Source organism: Rutidosis leptorrhynchoides, chromosome 2, assembly GCF_046630445.1.
Source record: "Rutidosis leptorrhynchoides isolate AG116_Rl617_1_P2 chromosome 2, CSIRO_AGI_Rlap_v1, whole genome shotgun sequence".
In the NCBI taxonomy this organism is placed as follows: Eukaryota; Viridiplantae; Streptophyta; class Magnoliopsida; order Asterales; family Asteraceae; genus Rutidosis; species Rutidosis leptorrhynchoides.
In genome coordinates this window covers 398,182,701-398,204,104 of record NC_092334.1, presented here as the reverse complement: position 1 = coordinate 398,204,104, position 21,404 = coordinate 398,182,701, and the positions used below count along the sequence as shown (strand labels likewise).

The following is a 21,404-nucleotide window of genomic DNA, read 5'->3' as shown; positions in this document are numbered from 1 at the left end:
TATATTCACCACATTAGCAATAAACTTACCAACAACTTCATTGATCTTTGACTTTCAAAAAAAAAAAAAAAATCATTATAATTATCGAAACCCTATCATATACTCATTCGTACCTTATAACAAGAATTGCCATACCAATTATTGAGAATCAGCAATCAGTATTTTGAAACCTCGCAGCATGTCTACATCAACAATTACATATACACACAACGTCTACCTCCAAGACTTACATTCTTTGAATGAGAAATTTCTGAAAAACACCCTAAACTGCGAACCAGTTCTCGAAATTTTGAAAAATGCTGATGAAGCAGCAAAAACTGTAAACGACCTTAACAGTAAAAAGTTGGATGATAAAGGATAGTATATTGGCAAAGCTCAGAAAAAGAGAAGCTTTGGAACTGGAAAACGGATTGAGCAAAGTATGAATGAGGCTGTGGACAAATCACAAAGGCTGAACCTGCCTTCAAAGAATCCAAATGATTCAGTACTTGCTGAAGTCATTAACGAATACCTTGCTCCTGACTCTAAACCCTTGCGGACAATATCCTTCATCATCCTCTGATATTAGACATTCTAAGATATCATCGTATCTTTCATTATAAATATCATCCATACTTCTGAAGATATTTTTATAATTATTCTTATCTGAAATCATTTACCTCTTCGCGCTATCTGTATTATATCATAAAAGAAACTATTTTAATTTCTAAATTCTGAAACATTCGAGTTTAAAATAGGAATATTCTTGAAGAAGTGTTGGGAGCTGAAGCATGAGTTAGTATAATATAATGACACTTGATCAACGTGATTATATTACAGTAATTCATGCTGAGTTTCTAAATGAAACATGATGATTCACAGATCATAACGTCATCATGTGCTATGTTACACGACTCTTGTATTCTCTTTGATCTCTAAATATCAAGAAAATATTTCTTGATGATTCGGCCTTTTTCGAGGTATTCTGGTAATTTGACAAGTTAAGATCGTGTCATTACAATTTCCTTCCTAGAACATTAACAATGTTCATTCCGAAATTTATATCTGCGAATTCTGGACCATTACAAGCGGTGCTTAATCGCAAGAAGAAGAAACGGAAGGACAAAGCTCCGAACTAGAAATGGGAGTATAAATCATAGCAAATAGAAGAGAGCATTAACTGTGGATGACAATGATTATAGAAGAAGCAAGGACTTTGAAATATAAGGGAAGATATAAAACCCAACAACAACCCAAAAATCACAAACCGTATATATCAATGCATATAGCAATATAAATACACGGGAGAACTAAAAACACTATAAAACCAAGAGTATAGTAGAAGCAAATAGATTCTTCCGGCGGTAGATGAAAAAGAAGAATGACAGATATGAAAGTTATAAGTATATCGAGAATCAGAACTGGATGGAGCATATTGATGAATACTTTAAAATATGAGTTGAGGGGGAAAGAATAGAAGGTGATGAAACATGACTAGGAACTTAGAAATCAACAGATTTAACTCACACAATGACGGAATAAGTAAATCAAACCCTCTAGTGAATAGGTTAAGCTTTTTGGGATTAATTTAGTCATACCACAACTAAATCAATTGTGATTAGATCAACACTTAGAGCTATTATTCACCACATGGGTGATTTGGGTTGAGAGAGAATCGGAGGAGCTCACCAGATCTGAGTGTGTGTAACAAATGAGAGGCTTAACCTAAAATGAAGAATATAAGACTTTATATACCCCTGCTATTGACTCACCCGCATGATTCATTCATCACACGTACGAGTTGGCTTCATCAGTCGTACGGGTGATCACTCACTCGTGTCTTCTCATTTAGGTTGTAATTGTGACTTAGCTCAGCATCAACCGTGCGTATGAGCCTGTCAGCTGTACTAGTGAGGCTTCACTCGTACGTCTGACTAAGTCTAACATAGTTAAACATTTAAATCTCGTTCCTGCAGCTCCTGTAACCACATACAAACACGGATAGGATAATAACGAACGATCATGGTGGCCTGTAAACTGTTGTACCTGCAATGGACGTGGGTAGATGTCTAGGGACTTGCATAAAATGCATCAACAGAAGGTGTGAGTTGTAAGAAAACGAAGGAGGTGAATTTATAAGAAAATTTCCGACAGAACAATTAAAATGGACGATCGCATTTAAAGCGGATCCTAATTCCCTTTGTTACCGGAGAATCAAATCTTATTACAAAGATTTTCTTCAAATCCCTTGAAATCTGGAAATCAATCATATCTACGTCAAATGATAAGATGAATCTACACTTACTCATTTCACTCTTCTATGTTAGCTTCATTCGTACTCTTCATATAAATGGATTGTTTATCCAAATTATTCGCTGATGATAAAACTCTAATTTTCAGCCCGTATGCATCATGAAAACATACTTATTATCATTCACGACCTTTCCACTCAAATTTCGGGACGAAATTTCTTTAACGGGTAGGTACTGTGACAACCCAGAAATTTCCAACCAAATTTAAACTTTAATCTTTATATGTTTCCGACACGATAAGCAATATTTGTTAAGTTAAATTGCAAGAATTTTAAACTACGTTCATACATTCATTCAACCTCGACCAAATTCCAACGATTCACGAACCGTTATATATAAATAAATATGTATATATATGTATATATATTATAACTTGAGAATATTAATAAAGTATTAAACGTATAATACTTTACATGAACGTATTTGTTTCAATATGTTTATCGATGGAATTAGAAGATAATATCAAATGATTAATTTATCAGATACATTGTGATATGATTAAGGGTCTATGTTATGAGGTCCACTGTGATTTAAGAAATCTATTCTTTTTTACAACATTCGGAAAATGGTAAAGTGATTTATAAATAAGAATAAATTGTCAATCATTGAGAACTAGACAAAGGATAGTGGAAGATTGAATCTCATAAAGACTCGATTGATCTATTTAGTTTCAAACGTACAAAAACGTTTTCAGTTTAAAAAGAACTTTATTATTAAAACGTATATAACTTTTATAAATATCTAGAACCACTTTTGACAACTCATTACTTAACTAGTATGATAAAGATAACGATATTTATATTTTATTTTATTAAATATATATAACGATTTAAATTAATATTATATATATTTATACGCGTATTATACGTACATAGTTTTATACTTTTACTATACTTAAACTTTACCTTTACTTTATTTTTACTTTACTTTAACTTTAATAATTCACTTTAATAATTCATACTTTAATAATTCACTTTAATAATTCATACTTTAATAATTCACTTTAATAATTCATACTTTAATAATTCACTTTAATAATTCATACTTTAATAATTCACTTTAATAATTCAAAAATCTATTATAAATAGAATTCAATAGGTTTCATTATTTCATAGAAACTTGAAAATATTTTTCTCTAAACTCTCTCAATCGATTTACATATATATATTTACTCCGTATTATTTCAAGATATTATTAGTATACATAAAAATATTACGTCGGAGTGCGGTCCGGGTGATTTCGAAATTGTTTTTCGAGTGGGATTGGATTAAGGAAATTATGGGTTATAGCTATGGAGGTGACTGTGTATGGTTCATGGGTATGCTCATGAGGTCAATATAGTGTTTATCATTTCCGTTGCGTCTACGTACCTTTCCTGCAATATTGAATCTCAATATTGATACGTGAGTACTCATAATTTAACTTTTACATACTAATAGTGTATCCCTGACTAGTGCTCGAGTATATAGGATTATGCATGTTTGTACTTTTGATATTGCCTTTAGTTAGATTATGTTGAATCCTAAATTAGTTATATATGCGACTGAGATAAGGTATAAGATATGCATGTCATTGGAAAGCTAGCGAAAAATTAAGAACTTTTTATTTAGATATCGAATGATTTCGATGAACGGATTTGAAGTTATAGTCCATCGAATTTTTGTATTATTATTAAAAATGATTATTATTATCGTCGTTATTATCGTCGTTCTAGTTTTATCTTATTATTATTATTATTATCTTTATCAATAAAAGGATTTATCATTAAAAATTGTTTTTTTTATTATTATTACTATCGTTATTATCATTAAAGTTATAATTAGTATTATTATTATTATTATCTAATTATTATTATTATTATTATTATTATTATTATTATTATTATTATTATTATTATTATCATTATTATTATTATTATCATTATTAATATATATATCATTATTTAAAAATGGTTATTGTTATTATTATTATTATTATATTATCATTATCGTTAATAATGTCATAGTAATTATCATTATTAGTATTATTGTAATTAAAACTAATATTAGTAACACCTAATTATTTTGATTACTATTATTATCATTATTATGAGCACGATATAAAAGATGATTAAAAGCTATTAAACGAAACGATTAGGAAATAATGAGTAAGAGTATCATGATGAAATTAAAATATTATAAGATATTGATTTAGATAAAATTATCATTCTTATTATTTTTATCATTACTATTATTATTAAAAGTATCGTTAGTATCAAAACTATCATTTTAACAAAAATTATAATTTTAACAAAAATTATCATTTTAATAGAAATGTCATTGTTACTATAAAATATCATTTTTATTATCATTTTAAATAGAATTATTATTTTAAAGATAATATTAAAAATTATCGTAAATATTAAAGTTATCATAATTAGAATTATCGTTTTATCATAATATCACCTTAGTAATTATAAATATTGATATTTTTATAATAATAATAATTATTACAAAATAATACAACTTTTACTTACTAACATTATAGATATTATTTTATCAAATAAATATGTAATACAAACATATTTTACTACGTGTAATAAATTACTTTAATAATACCTATCATATTATCTTTATGATATTAAATGAACCCTGTAAATTTTATTACTTAATATATATAAAAGTATATTTTATTATATAAATTTTAATATAAAATTTTATTTATTAATAAATGAATTATATTATTTACTCTAATAAATCTTTTAAAAATATTTAAAAATATAAAACGACGATATTTAAAATATATTATAATCATGTATAAATTTTGGAAATCATTTTGAGTCAAATTGACTTTTGTTGACTTTTGCATATTAGTCTCGAGCATTAGGATTGTGGTACACTATGACCTGACCTAATTGTTAGACAAATATTGACCAACATATAATTATATATAATTAATTTAGGTTCGTGAATCCGAGGCCAACCTTGCACTAGTTCAATGACGTTATATGTATTTTCACTACGAAATACAGTATGGTGAGTTTCATTTGCCTTTTTACCCTTTATATTTTTGGGCTGAGAATACATGCGCAACTTTTATAAATGTTTTACGAAATAGACACAAGTACGTGAAACTACATTCTATGGTTGAATTATCGAAATCGAATATGCCCCTTTTTATTAAGTCTGGTAATCTAAGAATTAGGGAACAGACACCCTAATTGACGCGAATCCTAAAGATAGATCTATTGGGCCTAACAAACCCCATCCAAAGTACCGGATGCTTTAGTACTTCGAAATTTATATCATGTCCGAAGGAGGATCCCGGAATGATAGGGGATATTCTTATATGTATCTAGTTAATGTCGGTTACCAGGTGTTCAATCCATATGAATGATTTTTGTCTCTATGCATGGGACGTATATTTATGAGAACTGGAAATGAAATTCTTGTGGTCTATTAAAATGATGAAAATGAATGATTATGATAAACTAATGAACTCACCAACCTTTTGGTTGACACTTTAAAGCATGTTTATTCTCAGGTATTAAAGAAATCTTCCGCTGTGCATTTGCTCATTTTAAAGATATTAATTGGAGTCTTTCATGGCATATTTCGAAGAACGTTGCATTCAAGTCATTGAGTTCATTAAAGATTATTATTATTAAGTCAATTTATAGTTGAATAGTGGATATTATGAAATGGTATACATGCCTGTCAATTTTCGATGTAAAGAAAGTTTGTCTTTTAAAAACAAATGCAATGTTTGTAAAATGTATCATATAGAGGTCAAATACCTCGCGATGTAATCAACTATTGTGAATCGTTTATAATGTATATGAACGGGTCCTTTCAGATCATTTTCCATACACGCGTGCGCTTTCAGACGGAAACTCGGAGCGCATTACAGAGATTGATCCTTAAATCAACACGAGAGGCAGTGTCGGTAAAAACCTTCAGGATCACTTCATAAATCAGGTAAATCCTGTACCTTGATTTTTTTTTATGTTTTGATATTAAATAAATATTTTTTGTTATATAATATACTTCATCCGTCTCACTATAAGTGTTCACAGTTAACTTTTAAAAATATTTATTTGTCAACTTTAACTGTAAATATTTTTATCTATTTTATATAATATTTAATAAAATTATATGAATGAATTGAATTTTATATTTGTTAAATATTATATAATACAGATGAAAATATTTACAATCAAATTTGACACCGAAAGACTTTGAAAAGTCAATAGTAGACATTTCTAGTAAAACGCATGGAGTATCAGATTAAAGTTATATGAATGAACTGAATTATGTTATTTTAGTTGAGTATTATATAATACAAGCAAAAATATTTATGAGAAAATGCTTTCAAAAATAAAATAGAACAATTATTTTGAAATAGATGGAATACTTTATATCTATTTTTGAATTTTGAGGAAAAAAATGAAAGAAAAATTAATTAAATATTTTATAATTTAATCCTTATAAGTTGCATATCTCAATAAATATTCATATAGGTTGTGCTAAAATTATTTTTGATCAAATTGATATTGTATATATCTTAAAGTATTTGAAGAGAATTATATAATTTATATTATATTCTCATGGATAAAATTTAGTAACATACAAATTGATAGATACAGTAATTTCCTTTTTAACCTAGTAATCATAACAAATTACTCTTTAACTTTTCCGTCTTTATCAATTTCTCTATTCTTTTCCTTCTTAAAATAAAAGCTCTAAGAATAAGAATACAACATATTTTTGTTTCTTATGTATATTTTTTTCATCCTATAAAATAATTAAAATAACTGTGGAATGAAGTGTTTGTGACTAATTTGTACAGCTAAGATCTCATTGGTTAGGACCCTTAGATCCTTACAAAAGATCTCATGTCAAATCTTGTGACGACCAGTGAAGGGTTTAAAACGGTCACAGATTAATCCGATTATATCTCGTATATCCAAGGGCGGAACATTTAAGGGACAAAAGGGGGTATCCGCCCCTCCTCGATTTCGTGGAAAAAAAAATTTACAATAAAAAAAAAAATTTACGAAAAAATAAGGTTTTTTTTAGTGTTTACCCCCATTCGATTAGTTTCTTACCCCCTTCAATTAGTTTCGCCCCCTTTGAGTCGGGGTCAAGTTCCGCCACTGCGTATATCGAAGTAAAAATATTTGACCCTTCTCCTATTCCAAAACAAGAAAATCCTCATAGAGCCAAATCAAATATATACTTAAAGTTAAAAATTAATTGCTAGCGGATGGTATACCACACAACATCAAATAAAACAGTACTCCACAATCATAAAAAAATCTCCCGAGGGAATCCAATTTGTGGCTACAAGTTGGTCTAACGTTACAACTATGAGGCACACCAACCTCTTATCTTCACAACCCAACTGACAAAATATCTTTCTTTACAAAAATGTCAATCTTTCATTACTTTCAAACTTGGCAACTTTTGAAACACCATGACTGTAACGTCCTCCCAATAGGGTCTGGAAGAAACGTTACTAATATCAAATAAACCAACATATTATAATACGAGAACAATACTAAATGAGAAAATTTAACTTTATTGAGTACGCAGCGGAAAATGAAATGTCGTTACAATAATGGAAATAACGATAAAGTAATTGTTCATATGCAGAAGTAATAAATGCGATATCTCTTGATCCTAAGTCCAAGTAGCATCACATAAGTAGTAGATAAGAAAGCTTGAATCAAACAGCACCTGAGACAAAACATGCTAAAGTGTCAACCAAAAAGGTTGAGTGAAGTTCATAGGTTTAACAAAAGTAGTTATCGTTGTTTTTAGACCACAAGATTTAGTTGTAAAGTTGATCTCCCGCAGGATCAAAAAGTAGATCTCGCAGATCCAAAAGTTATGCCAGTGCGTGATATTTAGACTAAACGTTCAAGTTTGCCCCATGACAAGTTGTGTATGTCCTTGTCGGTTTAAATTTCATTATCAAGTAATACAAAGACTGAGTCAAATGTATCGGGGACGTTACTCCCGATAGGCCTACCCCCAATAAATAAGCATGCCGCAGCACTTAAAAATATCACTGTAGGGACTTAGTCGGACGTAGCCGGGTATAGCATAGTTTTAGCAGTTGGTACTTGTGTCTAAATTGTAAATAGTAAAAGCAGCATGTGTCTCACCCCAAATAAGTTAAATAAGTTTGCTAGCAATAAAGAATGGGGCTATGAATTCACCTTAGTAAGTAGAGAGAGTTATTCCTCGGAATAGAGAGTTGAACGAGTGAGCAGGAAAGTCAACCTATTGACATTTAAGAGTAGTTAAGTGTTTTGCCCATGTTTAAGTTTAAGTATGTGTTTAAGTATAGTTTGTTTTACTAAGTTTCTATTCCTAGTAAGTTACTATTTTTATAAAGTTTCTATTTTTAGAAAGTTTCTTATTTTACTAAGTTTCTATGACTAGAGAGTTTCTACTTTTATGAGTGTTTCCATTTTAGGATACTTGCCGTATTAGATAAGCTTCCAATCACCCCTTTCCCTTCGAATGGCTAATTTAGATCTAGGGGCTTGAGCCATAGGACCCTTTAAATCGGAAATCCAAACCCTCTGCCTAGAATCTCGTAGAAACCATTCGTCAAGAAAGTTCGAAGATCTATACATCTCTAATACATATCCCAAAATGTTTTTGTGCTACAATATAATTAGTAGGTTATAGGTGCTAGTAATAGTAATAGTGTATACATGTTAAGTACTAGTATAAGTAGTATTAGGGTTTCATTAATTATGGTTAGTTAATTAAAGTAGTAATTAATAACTAGGGTTTAGTAATTAATGTCCTAGGGTTTCATAAATGTTTAGAGTTTAATTAATTAGGGTTTAAGAATTATAGTTTAGGTGTAATTAGGGTTTAAGGTTTTAATATGTATATGTATATATAATTCGTATATATATGTATATATATATATATATATAAATATTTTTTTTTTACATGTATATATGTATATATAAATCTAGGTGTGTTTATGTATATACTTATGAATAACAAGTTTATAATATGAATATGAATTATCAAAGATCAAAGTTTATGTAAATAGTTTAGGGTTTATGTTATACCTTTGAAGATTCAAGATAATTAACAAAGAAAAGATGAACACGATGAAGATGGAAGATCAAAGCCTTGAAAATCTTGAAGAACTCCTTGAAGATTCTTGAAGAACACGAAGAACAAGCTTGAAGATCCGAATACCACAAGAGAGGGAGAGGGAGAGATTGTTTTTGAGAGAGGATTTTGGTGTGATTTGTGAATGAGAAACTAGGTGTTTATATAGTGCAAGTATTAGAGTGTTAGTCAACATAAGGATGTTCTAATTAATGATTTTATTTTGTTTTATAATTTTTAGTCAACAATAGGTGGTACTAGTTTATAATTAGTCAACATAAGGATGTACTAGTTTACACTTTATTTTTAGTCAACATAAGGATGTAAGATTTTTTTAGTCTCATTATTATTACTATTATTATTATTATTATTATTTTTACATTTACTACATGATAAGTATTATTTTCTTTTTACTAATTCATGACTTGTATATATTTAGTTCCCAATTGTTTTATTATTTATATAAATGTCACTTTTTATTTATTACTTATAGGTTATTAGTTATAATATTACATAAATGCATAAATTTTAATTAGCAGTGAGTGTCGACTAACAGTTTATTATTTTCATCTTTTATTAACTTGTCAATTTTTGTACAAAGTTAATTAATATGTTTTCTAACTCTTAACACTTAACAATTGTTGATTAAAGTTTAATCATTAAGTTTTAATTATATTGTTTGGGCTTTTAATATTGGAAAAATATAGAATGGAAAAAATGAGGGTCGTTATAGTACCTCCCCGTTATTGAAAACTTCGTCCCGAAGTTTTTAGGTAGTTTCCTCGTTTGCATCAGCAGTTGAGAAGAGATGGGGATATTTCCGTTTCATATGGTCTTTGCGTTCCCAGGTATATTCGGGGCCTCTACGCGAATTCCAACGGACTTTAACGATAGGTATATTGCTTTTACGCGTTTGTTTGACCTCTCCTTCCATGATTTCTATAGGTTATTCAACGAAGTGCATTTTATCATTAATGCGAATATCATTCAAAATGATGATGTTATACAAGTCATTTCAGTAAATTGGATACATGAAATGTGTTATGAATAGTACTGAGCTCATTTAAAACCTTGAGCATTTTATGCCACAATATTAGGGCAGACAAACAAAGAGGAGTTCGTGAAAATCACAGTCATGAAATTTGATAGAGATCTTCATTGTTTACAACAAGAATATTTTAATGATGAATATAAGTTGAAAAATAAAGTTTTATCACTATTGAATAATATGGATAAAACGATTCGTTTATAGGAAGAGTATAAATGAAGCTATCATAAAAGAGTGAAATGAGAAAATTAAATGTTCGCCTTAACTTTTGACGTAGTCACGATTGATTTCCGGAATTCAAGGAATTAAAGGAAATCTTCGTAATCTATAAGATTTGATTCTCCGGTATTTACGAAATTTTGAGATTTGTTTGATTAAATGCGGTGATTTGCCTCGATTGATGTGTTTGGAATTTTGCTATAAATTAGCTTCTTTCGTTTCATTATCTTCACCACTTCTATACTTTCTTTCTCAATTCAAACTTCCAAAAGATTAAGAAAATGCTTAATCCAGTTCTGATCCTGGTTATTATATTGACCATCTATGCAGTCATTCTTCTTTTTCTTTTACCGCCAGAGGAATCTGTTTACTTCTACTATGCTCTTGGGGTTATAGTGTTTTTAATTATCCCGTGTCTTTATATTGCTATACGCATTGATATACACGGTTTGTAATTTCGGAGTCGTTATCGGGCTTTATATTTTCCCTTATATGTCGGAGCTTTATGCTTTTGTTTCTTCTTCCCGACTTCAAGTCAAGCGAGTAATGGTCCAGAATTCATAGGTATGAAGTTTCGAATGATCATAATATATAAAGTAGAAAGGAAATGTAATAGCATGATTTGATTTGTCATATTACCAGAATATCCGGAAAAGACCGAATCATCAAGAAAAATATGTTCTTGATATATTTAGAGGTTAAATAGAATGTAAGAGTCGTGTAACATGGAAAATGATGATTATAAAATCTATGAATCATCATCTTCCATTAAAAACTTAGCATGACTTACTGTAATATAATCACGTTGGCCTGACGTCATTATATTATACTAACTCATGCTTCAATTCCCAACACTTCTTCAAAGCATTTATAATTTAAACTCGAATTTTACAGAATATAGAAACTAAAACAGTTTCCTTTATAAAGATATCGCAAAGAGATACTTAATTGCGGACATGAATCGTTATGAAGATATCTTTCGAAATATAGAGGATATTTATGATGATATTTTGGAATTTCTAAGTTCGAAAGTTGATGAAGAAAAATTTTCCGCAAGCTTTTAACATGACTTCGGAGCAAGATATTCTCTAAAGATTTCACCGGATCCAAAATTACCTGGATTCTTTGAATATAGGGTTTGACCCTTGTGTTTGTCCTTGGTCTCCTCCATGGTTAGCTCAATCCGTTTTTCAGTTCCAAATTTTCTTTTGAGCTTTTCCAACGTACCATTCTTTATTATCAAACTGTTGGCCCTTAAGACCATCTACAATTTTTCTGTTTCCTCTGCATTTAATGCAGCCATATTTGAATCATCGGTTATCAATCCGAAATGGTTTCAAGAAATTTCATTTTTAGATGATTAAACGCTGATTGCGATCGTCAAGATTCAAAGGATGTTTTCAAGAATTTTAAATTTGAAGTGTTTAAGCGTAAGATGCATCCATCAATGGATCTAACGGTTGACGAAGAAATGTTGTGATTTTCAAAAGTAAGGAATGGTAAGTTCGGTGGTTTGATTTGATAATTCATCATAGAATACGAATGAATATAATTCATGAATGTAGTGATCTTTAGGAAGATAACACTTGCTAAAGCTTTACTTAAGTTTCGATATGTCAAAATCAGAGTATGTAACTGAATTTGTATGAAAATGGTTTTTCTTTGGTGAACATATACATATATCATGTGAATGTAAGTAGTATAGTTAACAACTGCTGAATCAGAATGGAAGAATGTACAATGTAACATATTTATATGAGATATGAATATCTCTCGCGTTTTACCTACCCGTTAAAATATTTTTTATAATTAACAGTTTGTACAAAAGAGAAGATATACGTTCATATATGTATTCTTCAGATGTAATCATGGTTTTAATGAGCTAATATAATATTAAACTCATTTGATTTGCTGTTGAAACGAGAATAAATAATCTCCAAAACCTTAGAGATTTCATAATTGTCGTGAAATATTTCGCTAATGAAGTTATGAATTAATACTTCATCGTTCATTGTTATTGATATACTTTGGTATATGATGTTGGTGCTCTTGGAATTCTTGTGAAATTCATAAGGCACTAATGATATTTTCTAGAAAGTTTCGAGTACATCGAAAATTAAAGTATACAATCAATCATATATTTGAGTAATACACTTGGTTTATTACGAAATGGAGTTTATTGTATTGAAGCAATGATTAACGATTGTTAAGTTATTAACAAAAGATGTACATCATGGCATATTGTGATATGAATTAACCATGTAGTACATACTAGTTAAGATTCACACGTAATAGCTTAGTACGAAAAGATTTATTATTGTTCCAATCCATATATATAAAGTATACATATGTAATTCTTCAGGAAGAATGAGTCAATACATCTTAACTCATTATTACTAATATTCCTTGGTATCTATGGGGTGTATGATGTTGATGTTTGAGGTACTGAGTGTGATGTTGAGGCGTGGAATGCGGATGTTGTCGTTGGTGAAGCTGGTGATGTTGGTGGTGATGCCGATGGTACTGGTGGTACTGGTTATGATGCTGGTGCTGCTGCTGGTGTTTGTAGGTTTCGCACCATATTCTCCAGAGCCACTACTCGAGCACGAAGCTCATTGACTTCTTCTATTATTCCGGGATGATTGGCGGTTCGGACAAGTGGATGAATAAGATCTAAAATTTTAGATATTATATATTCGTGACTGGATATCCTGGAAATGAGGGTGAAAATAGTGTTCTGAACGGGTTCGCCAGTAAGTGCTTCAGGTTCTTCACCAAGAGGTGAATTCGGTTGGTGGAAGGGATCACCTTCTTCTTGTCTCCATTGATTAAGTTTGCTACGAACCCATCCCCAATTCATCCAAAATAGATGATGGCTGATTGGTTCGTTCATTCCGGTTACGCTGCCATTGGAGCTCGAAGAGTTCGAGGAATCCATATTATGTGTTTGGAATTAGGGTTTTTGATATGAGATTAGTGTTGAATACTGGATGATATATTCGTCTCCTCGAATACGTGTATATAGCAAAAAGATTTCCGTAATTTACGGTGGGAATTTAGGAAAAGTGTTAGACAAAATCTATTGGGATAGATACGATAAGATATAATAAGATATGATGTGTCTATACTTTAATAATGGCAGTATGACGTGTCGAGATCATAAAGTGATAAGTATGTAATCTAATAATCTTTTGATTAAAGACTTTCAATTCGTATACTGTGATAACCCAATGACATTTTTCGATTCATAAACCGATGCATAAAGGCATAAGGCATATAGGTACGTGATATAACAGGGAGTTATATACGTTTGTGTGTGAGTAGTAACAATTATAAGAGTTTCAAAATCATGGATAATATTTCATGTAATACATATGTAATACACATAACCATGATAGATGACTTATGAATGTCAAGAATTTCTGAAATCATTGTGTCGCATTTAGATGCGGTGGTGTAATTGGATAGTACTCAGGAAAGTGAGCAGAGTTCTTAGATTAGCTCGTCATTCTAAGATAAGTAAAGTTTATAAAGTATAGTGTAGCATTTAACAGTTAAAGGCAACAATTAAAGGCACTATGGTCAAGAAAAGGTGTAGTCCTACATTAGGAAAGAGACTTTGATTAGAATCTTTAAGTCAAGTTTGGTAAAGCATGATTGTTAAGATTATAAGGCAATCCTAAGTGCTTTAAGTGTAAGGCAGGAAAGGTTATAGTTTCCTAGATTGCTAAGGCACCCTAGCTAGCAAGTAAGGCACACATAAAATTGCAATCCTGGTTCTCTATAACAGCCTGGTTATGCTCTGATACCAATCTGTAACGTCCTCCCAATAGGGTCTGGAAGAAACGTTACTAATATCAAATAAACCAACATATTATAATACGAGAACAATACTAAATGAGAAAATTTAACTTTATTGAGTACGCAGCGGAAAATGAAATGTCGTTACAATAATGGAAATAACGATAAAGTAATTGTTCATATGCAGAAGTAATAAATGCGATATCTCTTGATCCTAAGTCCAAGTAGCATCACATAAGTAGTAGATAAGAAAGCTTGAATCAAACAGCACCTGAGACAAAACATGCTAAAGTGTCAACCAAAAAGGTTGAGTGAAGTTCATAGGTTTAACAAAAGTAGTTATCGTTGTTTTTAGACCACAAGATTTAGTTGTAAAGTTGATCTCCCGCAGGATCAAAAAGTAGATCTCGCAGATCCAAAAGTTATGCCAGTGCGTGATATTTAGACTAAACGTTCAAGTTTGCCCCATGACAAGTTGTGTATGTCCTTGTCGGTTTAAATTTCATTATCAAGTAATACAAAGACTGAGTCAAATGTATCGGGGACGTTACTCCCGATAGGCCTACCCCCAATAAATAAGCATGCCGCAGCACTTAAAAATATCACTGTAGGGACTTAGTCGGAAGTAGCCGGGTATAGCATAGTTTTAGCAGTTGGTACTTGTGTCTAAATTGTAAATAGTAAAAGCAGCATGTGTCTCACCCCAAATAAGTTAAATAAGTTTGCTAGCAATAAAGAATGGGGCTATGAATTCACCTTAGTAAGTAGAGAGAGTTATTCCTCGGAATAGAGAGTTGAACGAGTGAGCAGGAAAGTCAACCTATTGACATTTAAGAGTAGTTAAGTGTTTTGCCCATGTTTAAGTTTAAGTATGTGTTTAAGTATAGTTTGTTTTACTAAGTTTCTATTCCTAGTAAGTTACTATTTTTATAAAGTTTCTATTTTTAGAAAGTTTCTTATTTTACTAAGTTTCTATGACTAGAGAGTTTCTACTTTTATGAGTGTTTCCATTTTAGGATACTTGCCGTATTAGATAAGCTTCCAATCACCCCTTTCCCTTCGAATGGCTAATTTAGATCTAGGGGCTTGAGCCATAGGACCCTTTAAATCGGAAATCCAAACCCTCTGCCTAGAATCTCGTAGAAACCATTCGTCAAGAAAGTTCGAAGATCTATACATCTCTAATACATATCCCAAAATGTTTTTGTGCTACAATATAATTAGTAGGTTATAGGTGCTAGTAATAGTAATAGTGTATACATGTTAAGTACTAGTATAAGTAGTATTAGGGTTTCATTAATTAGGGTTAGTTAATTAAAGTAGTAATTAATAACTAGGGTTTAGTAATTAATGTCCTAGGGTTTCATAAATGTTTAGAGTTTAATTAATTAGGGTTTAAGAATTTTAGTTTAGGTGTAATTAGGGTTTAAGGTTTTAATATGTATATGTATATATAATTCGTATATATATGTATATATATATATATATATAAATATTTTTTTTTTACATGTATATATGTATATATAAATCTAGGTGTGTTTATGTATATACTTATGAATAACAAGTTTATAATATGAATATGAATTATCAAAGATCAAAGTTTATGTAAATAGTTTAGGGTTTATGTTATACCTTTGAAGATTCAAGATAATTAACAAAGAAAAGATGAACACGATGAAGATGGAAGATCAAAGCCTTGAAAATCTTGAAGAACTCCTTGAAGATTCTTGAAGAACACGAAGAACAAGCTTGAAGATCCGAATACCACAAGAGAGGGAGAGGGAGAGATTGTTTTTGAGAGAGGATTTTGGTGTGATTTGTGAATGAGAAACTAGGTGTTTATATAGTGCAAGTATTAGAGTGTTAGTCAACATAAGGATGTTCTAATTAATGATTTTATTTTGTTTTATAATTTTTAGTCAACAATAGGTGGTACTAGTTTATAATTAGTCAACATAAGGATGTACTAGTTTACACTTTATTTTTAGTCAACATAAGGATGTAAGATTTTTTTAGTCTCATTATTATTACTATTATTATTATTATTATTTTTACATTTACTACATGATAAGTATTATTTTCTTTTTACTAATTCATGACTTGTATATATTTAGTTCCCAATTGTTTTATTATTTATATAAATGTCACTTTTTATTTATTACTTATAGGTTATTAGTTATAATATTACATAAATGCATAAATTTTAATTAGCAGTGAGTGTCGACTAACAGTTTATTATTTTCATCTTTTATTAACTTGTCAATTTTTGTACAAAGTTAATTAATATGTTTTCTAACTCTTAACACTTAACAATTGTTGATTAAAGTTTAATCATTAAGTTTTAATTATATTGTTTGGGCTTTTAATATTGGAAAAATATAGAATGGAAAAAATGAGGGTCGTTATAATGACAGCCATTGTTGCATCTCTGTCTCTTCCATTTTCTTTACCTCCTTCATTCAAATTCACCACAAGATCTAAAGTAACATTCAATAGAAGATTTGTGGTGTTTTCGACATTCGGCAATGGTGGTGATGAAAATGGTGAATTTGATGAAAAGAAAAACTTATGGAATAGTTTGTTTGATGTTGAAGATCCAAGGAGTAAAGGTCCCTTAAGTAATAGAAAGTTTTTAGATGCTTATCAAGCACTTGAGGTGGCTAGATATGATCTACAATATTGTGATTGGAGAGCTAGACAAGATTTACTTACAATTATGCTTCTTCATGACAAGGTAATATATAAACATTATTTATTTATTATTGAATACTCCGTATTATGTAAGAGGAATTGATGGTTGTTGTTAGTGGCATGTACCTTTGGGTTGAAGGCTAGCTTGAAGCTACTCAAAAATATGAAGTTAAAATGTATATTTCAGAAAAGGGTTAAGGATTTTTTGATGTAAAATGTACACTTTTGGTTTGACAACACATAAGTTAGGCATTGCTAGCACCATATATATATGATGTAATCTAATAAAAATATGATCCAATGTGATTCTTCATAAGCAAGGTTGTAACATTCGCTAATCAGGCACTAGTTGATCCGGACCTTGTAGTGACTAATCGGTCAAGTCGGGGATTAGGCGGCGTCAAGTTGGGGGCTAGTACTAGTCGGACATTGACCAACTTTCACTTTGAATTTTTGACTGACTTTGACTGTTTTTGACTTATTTTCACTGAATTAATTCGACTTTCAACTATTAAATCCGACGTCGATTGACTAAATTAGACTTTTGATAAAGTTGTTCGAATAAATCAGCCTAATCGAAGACTAGTTGGACTACATCAAAATCCCGACTAGTCAGGAATTAGTCGGCCTAGTCGAGGACTTTACAACCATATTTATAGGACAATTCCGTTAACTCTACAACCATTCGTAAGTTGGGCTGTTTATTTGTAGGTTGTAGATGTTTTAAACCCGCTTGCTCGCGAGTATAAATCCATTGGGACATTGAAGAAAGATTTAGCAGAGTTACAACAAGAGCTTGCACAAGCACATAAACAGGTGACTTAATGAAATGTAAACAGTTAAATAAATGACATGAATATGCATCAAATTATTCAAGTATATTTAACTTTTTTGTATATGATCAACAAAAAATGTAGGTACATATATCAGAAGCAAGGGTTAGTGCAGCTTTAGATAAGCTAGCATACATGGAAACCTTAGTTAATGACAAACTTTTAGATAAGAAAACATTAGATACCGCACGTACTAATGACCCAGCGCCTTATGAAACTGCCGAAAGTAAAGCTGAACGGAAAAGTATAAGGGTGTCTGGTCCGGTTAAACCTTATCATCCTCGTTTGAAGAACTTTTGGTACCCTGTTGCTTTTACCAATGACTTAAAGCATGATACATTGGTAAGCCATATTATATTACTGTATATTATATTATTATACTCCTTACTAAAATACAAAGTAAAATGAACGGTACCCATGTGCTAACCTCAGCTATTTTGTCATTTTTCTATTTTCTTTCAAATTTTACAAACAAAAAAAAAGAAAAAAAAATTATTACCCTGCCGCAATGCGCGGGCCGCGGGGTCCCTAACTCATTATGGAACAATATTAGAGTTTTGTTTTTGAACTACTTTTTTATTAGTAGGATAATTTTTCATTTATTTTTATAGATACCTATCGATTGCTTCGAAGAACCATGGGTGTTATTTCGTGGCAAAGATGGTGAACCAGGATGTATAAAGAACACATGTGCGCATAGATCGTGTCCTCTAGACTTGGGCTCTGTGAACGAGGGTCGAGTGCAATGTCCATATCATGGTAACACTGTAACAAAAAGAACAAAGTGTTTATAGATAGGCTTCTCAATTAGTTGAATAACTAACTAAGAGTGAATCATATAACTTATTGTGAACATCAGGGTGGGAGTACTCTACAGATGGTACATGTGAAAAAATGCCTTCAACAAAATTTGTTAACGTGAAGATAAAATCGCTTCCGTGCATTGAAAAAGAACGAATGATATGGATTTGGCCTGGCAATGAACCGCCTTCACCCTCTATTCCTTCGCTACAACCACCTCCCGGATTCCAGATACATGCTGAGGTATCTCCGACATGTATTTCCGTTATTAGTAATAATTAAATACTATGCCCATCCCGATTTATTTGTCTTTTATGTCGTAATGTCCCAAATTAACTGTTCACATTCTAATTGAATGAAACTATCAGTAGATAGCCAAGTGGTTGGGGCCATGAGTTCCTTGCAAGAGGTCTCAGGTTCGAATCCCGTCTAGGACGAATATTTAGTGGTGGCAGAGGGTTGGAAACAGTCATGGAGTAATCCTGCTGGGCTGCATACATCAGAGTATGGGGTAGGATTACTCGCCCTCCTGGTAGCACGAACTGGGAAAACTTTTACTCTTTAAAAATTCTAATTGAACGAATTTTCAGTTCTATTCTTATACTAAAGCTTGCAAGTTTCCCATGTCAAATGCTATCACAAACAACAAAAGTAGAATTTGAAAATTTTCAGTTCTATTCTTATACTAAAGCTTGCAAGTTTCCCATGTCAAATGCTATCACAAACAACAAAAGTAGAATTTGAAATTTCATGAAACACTGCCATTTTTGAAAAGACATGGCCCCAAAGTTGTAGCCTATGGACGTTATATTTGCGTTTCCACTAGAGATTCTCAAGTTTCAATCAGCAAGCCACCCCTACCCCTTGGGGTAAACACTGCATTAAAGGCAAATGTTTGAGAACTTATTTAATTACTATTAATTATTATTTTTGTGAACAATCGTTTTGGGACGGAGTGACGATAACTTTCGACATGATGGAATTTTGTAAGTACTATTAAATACGGAATATCATGTTGTTATGCATGATGGAATCGGCAGATTGTTATGGAACTACCCGTAGAACATGGACTACTTCTAGACAACCTTTTGGATCTTGCGCATGCGCCTTTTACCCACACATCCACTTTCGCAAAAGGGTGGAGTGTTCCAAGGTCTCCATCTCACATTCTTCACATTTATATAAAATCTTGAACATTAAAGTATTGACTTGTCCTTTTTTGTTACAGTTTTGTAAAGTTTTTGACTCCTGAAACTGGTCTTCAAGGATATTGGGATCCATATCCGATTGATATGGAGTTTAAACCGCCTTGTATAGTTTTATCGACCATTGGGATTTCGAAACCAGGAAAACTGGAAGGCCAGACCACTAAGCAGTGTTCAACTCATCTTCATCAGTTACATGTTTGTTTACCATCATCAAGACATAAGACCAGACTTTTGTACAGAATGTCACTTGATTTTGCTCCTGTTCTGCAACACATTCCCTTCATGGATATCCTATGGGAGCATTTTGCAGAAAAGGTAACATTATTCCCATCATACTTTTATGTTGATATAATTATATACTACTTCCCGTCCCAAAAAATAGTCCTAGTTACTATTTAATATTTATATATGTCTCAAAATAAATGACATTACTCAAAAATAACACTAAAAATTAACTGAAATTCCAATTCTACATTTATTTATATACGAAAGCCGGTAAAACATTTACTCATAATTTCTTCTTCTACTTACTTTGTTAAAGAAGCTAATTAATTCGGATAACATATTAATATTAATTGAAAGACAAAATAGACATTTTAACAATATATCTTAAACTAAACATTTTTCATTTGGGACATTTTTTTCGGGATGGAGCGAGTATATTATAATATATAATTATAATACGGAGTAATTATTATTATTATTATTATTATTATTTATATTATATATAATATATAAACAGGAATAGACTTAAAAAAAAAAAAAAAAAAAAAAAAAAAAAAAAAGGAATAGACTTGGTATGTTGCTGTTTTATTGAACTTTGTGATGAAAATGTTATATATACAGGTTCTAAATGAGGATTTAAGGCTTGTGCTAGGCCAACAAGATCGGATGATTAATGGGGCGAATGTGTGGAACTGGCCAGTATCGTATGATAAGTTAGGAGTAAGATACCGGTTGTGGAGAAATAGTGTGGAGAAAAAGCAATTACCTTTCAGTAAATGAACATGTAAGGCAATTTTTAGGAGTGAATTTACAACTTTTATGATGGTTTGATCACTGCACTTCAAATATTGAAGATCAGTCAAATGATTCATGTTCTATGAGATATTAAAAAAAAAACATTACGAATCCGAAGACTGATTTCAGGCGGAAGAAAGACGGCTACAATGGATGAAAGCTTTGTAAAAATACAAGAAAATGTATAGACAGACACCCTTTAGTTAATGTCGTTTTTTTCGTGCAATTTCTAGAGTTCTAAAAAAGAATATCTTGTGACCCGTTCATGTTGTTCTGGTTAAATCACTAAATTTAACAACTTGCATTAACTATCTTACTAGAGAAATGGTTAAAATATGTTACTTGTTGGGATCGATTACCTAGCAAGA

The 21,404-nt window shown here is 30.9% G+C and overlaps 1 protein-coding gene across 1 annotated transcript; it reads left to right on the top strand.

Moving 5' to 3' along the window:
* Positions 1–7,630: 7,630 nt before the first annotated feature.
* Positions 7,631–21,296, top strand: LOC139892207 (chlorophyllide a oxygenase, chloroplastic-like). The gene is made up of 9 exons (XM_071875248.1): positions 7,631–7,750; positions 16,896–17,217; positions 17,886–17,990; positions 18,092–18,349; positions 18,619–18,766; positions 18,867–19,051; positions 19,849–19,961; positions 20,037–20,331; positions 20,863–21,296. The coding sequence occupies exons 1-9, from the start codon at positions 7,746–7,748 to the stop codon at positions 21,019–21,021; spliced, it is 1,590 nt and encodes a 529-aa protein (XP_071731349.1). The 5' UTR covers positions 7,631–7,745; the 3' UTR covers positions 21,022–21,296.
* The last annotated feature ends 108 nt before the right edge of the window (positions 21,297–21,404 follow it).

What these genes read in the sequence shown, in the direction of transcription:
- LOC139892207 (XM_071875248.1), top strand. An exon ending in ACTTAAAGCATGATACATTG is followed by an intron (nt 18,350 to 18,618) that starts GTAAGCCATATT and finishes TTATTTTTATAG; the next exon opens with ATACCTATCGATTGCTTCGA. An exon ending in AGTGCAATGTCCATATCATG is followed by an intron (nt 18,767 to 18,866) that starts GTAACACTGTAA and finishes TGTGAACATCAG; the next exon opens with GGTGGGAGTACTCTACAGAT.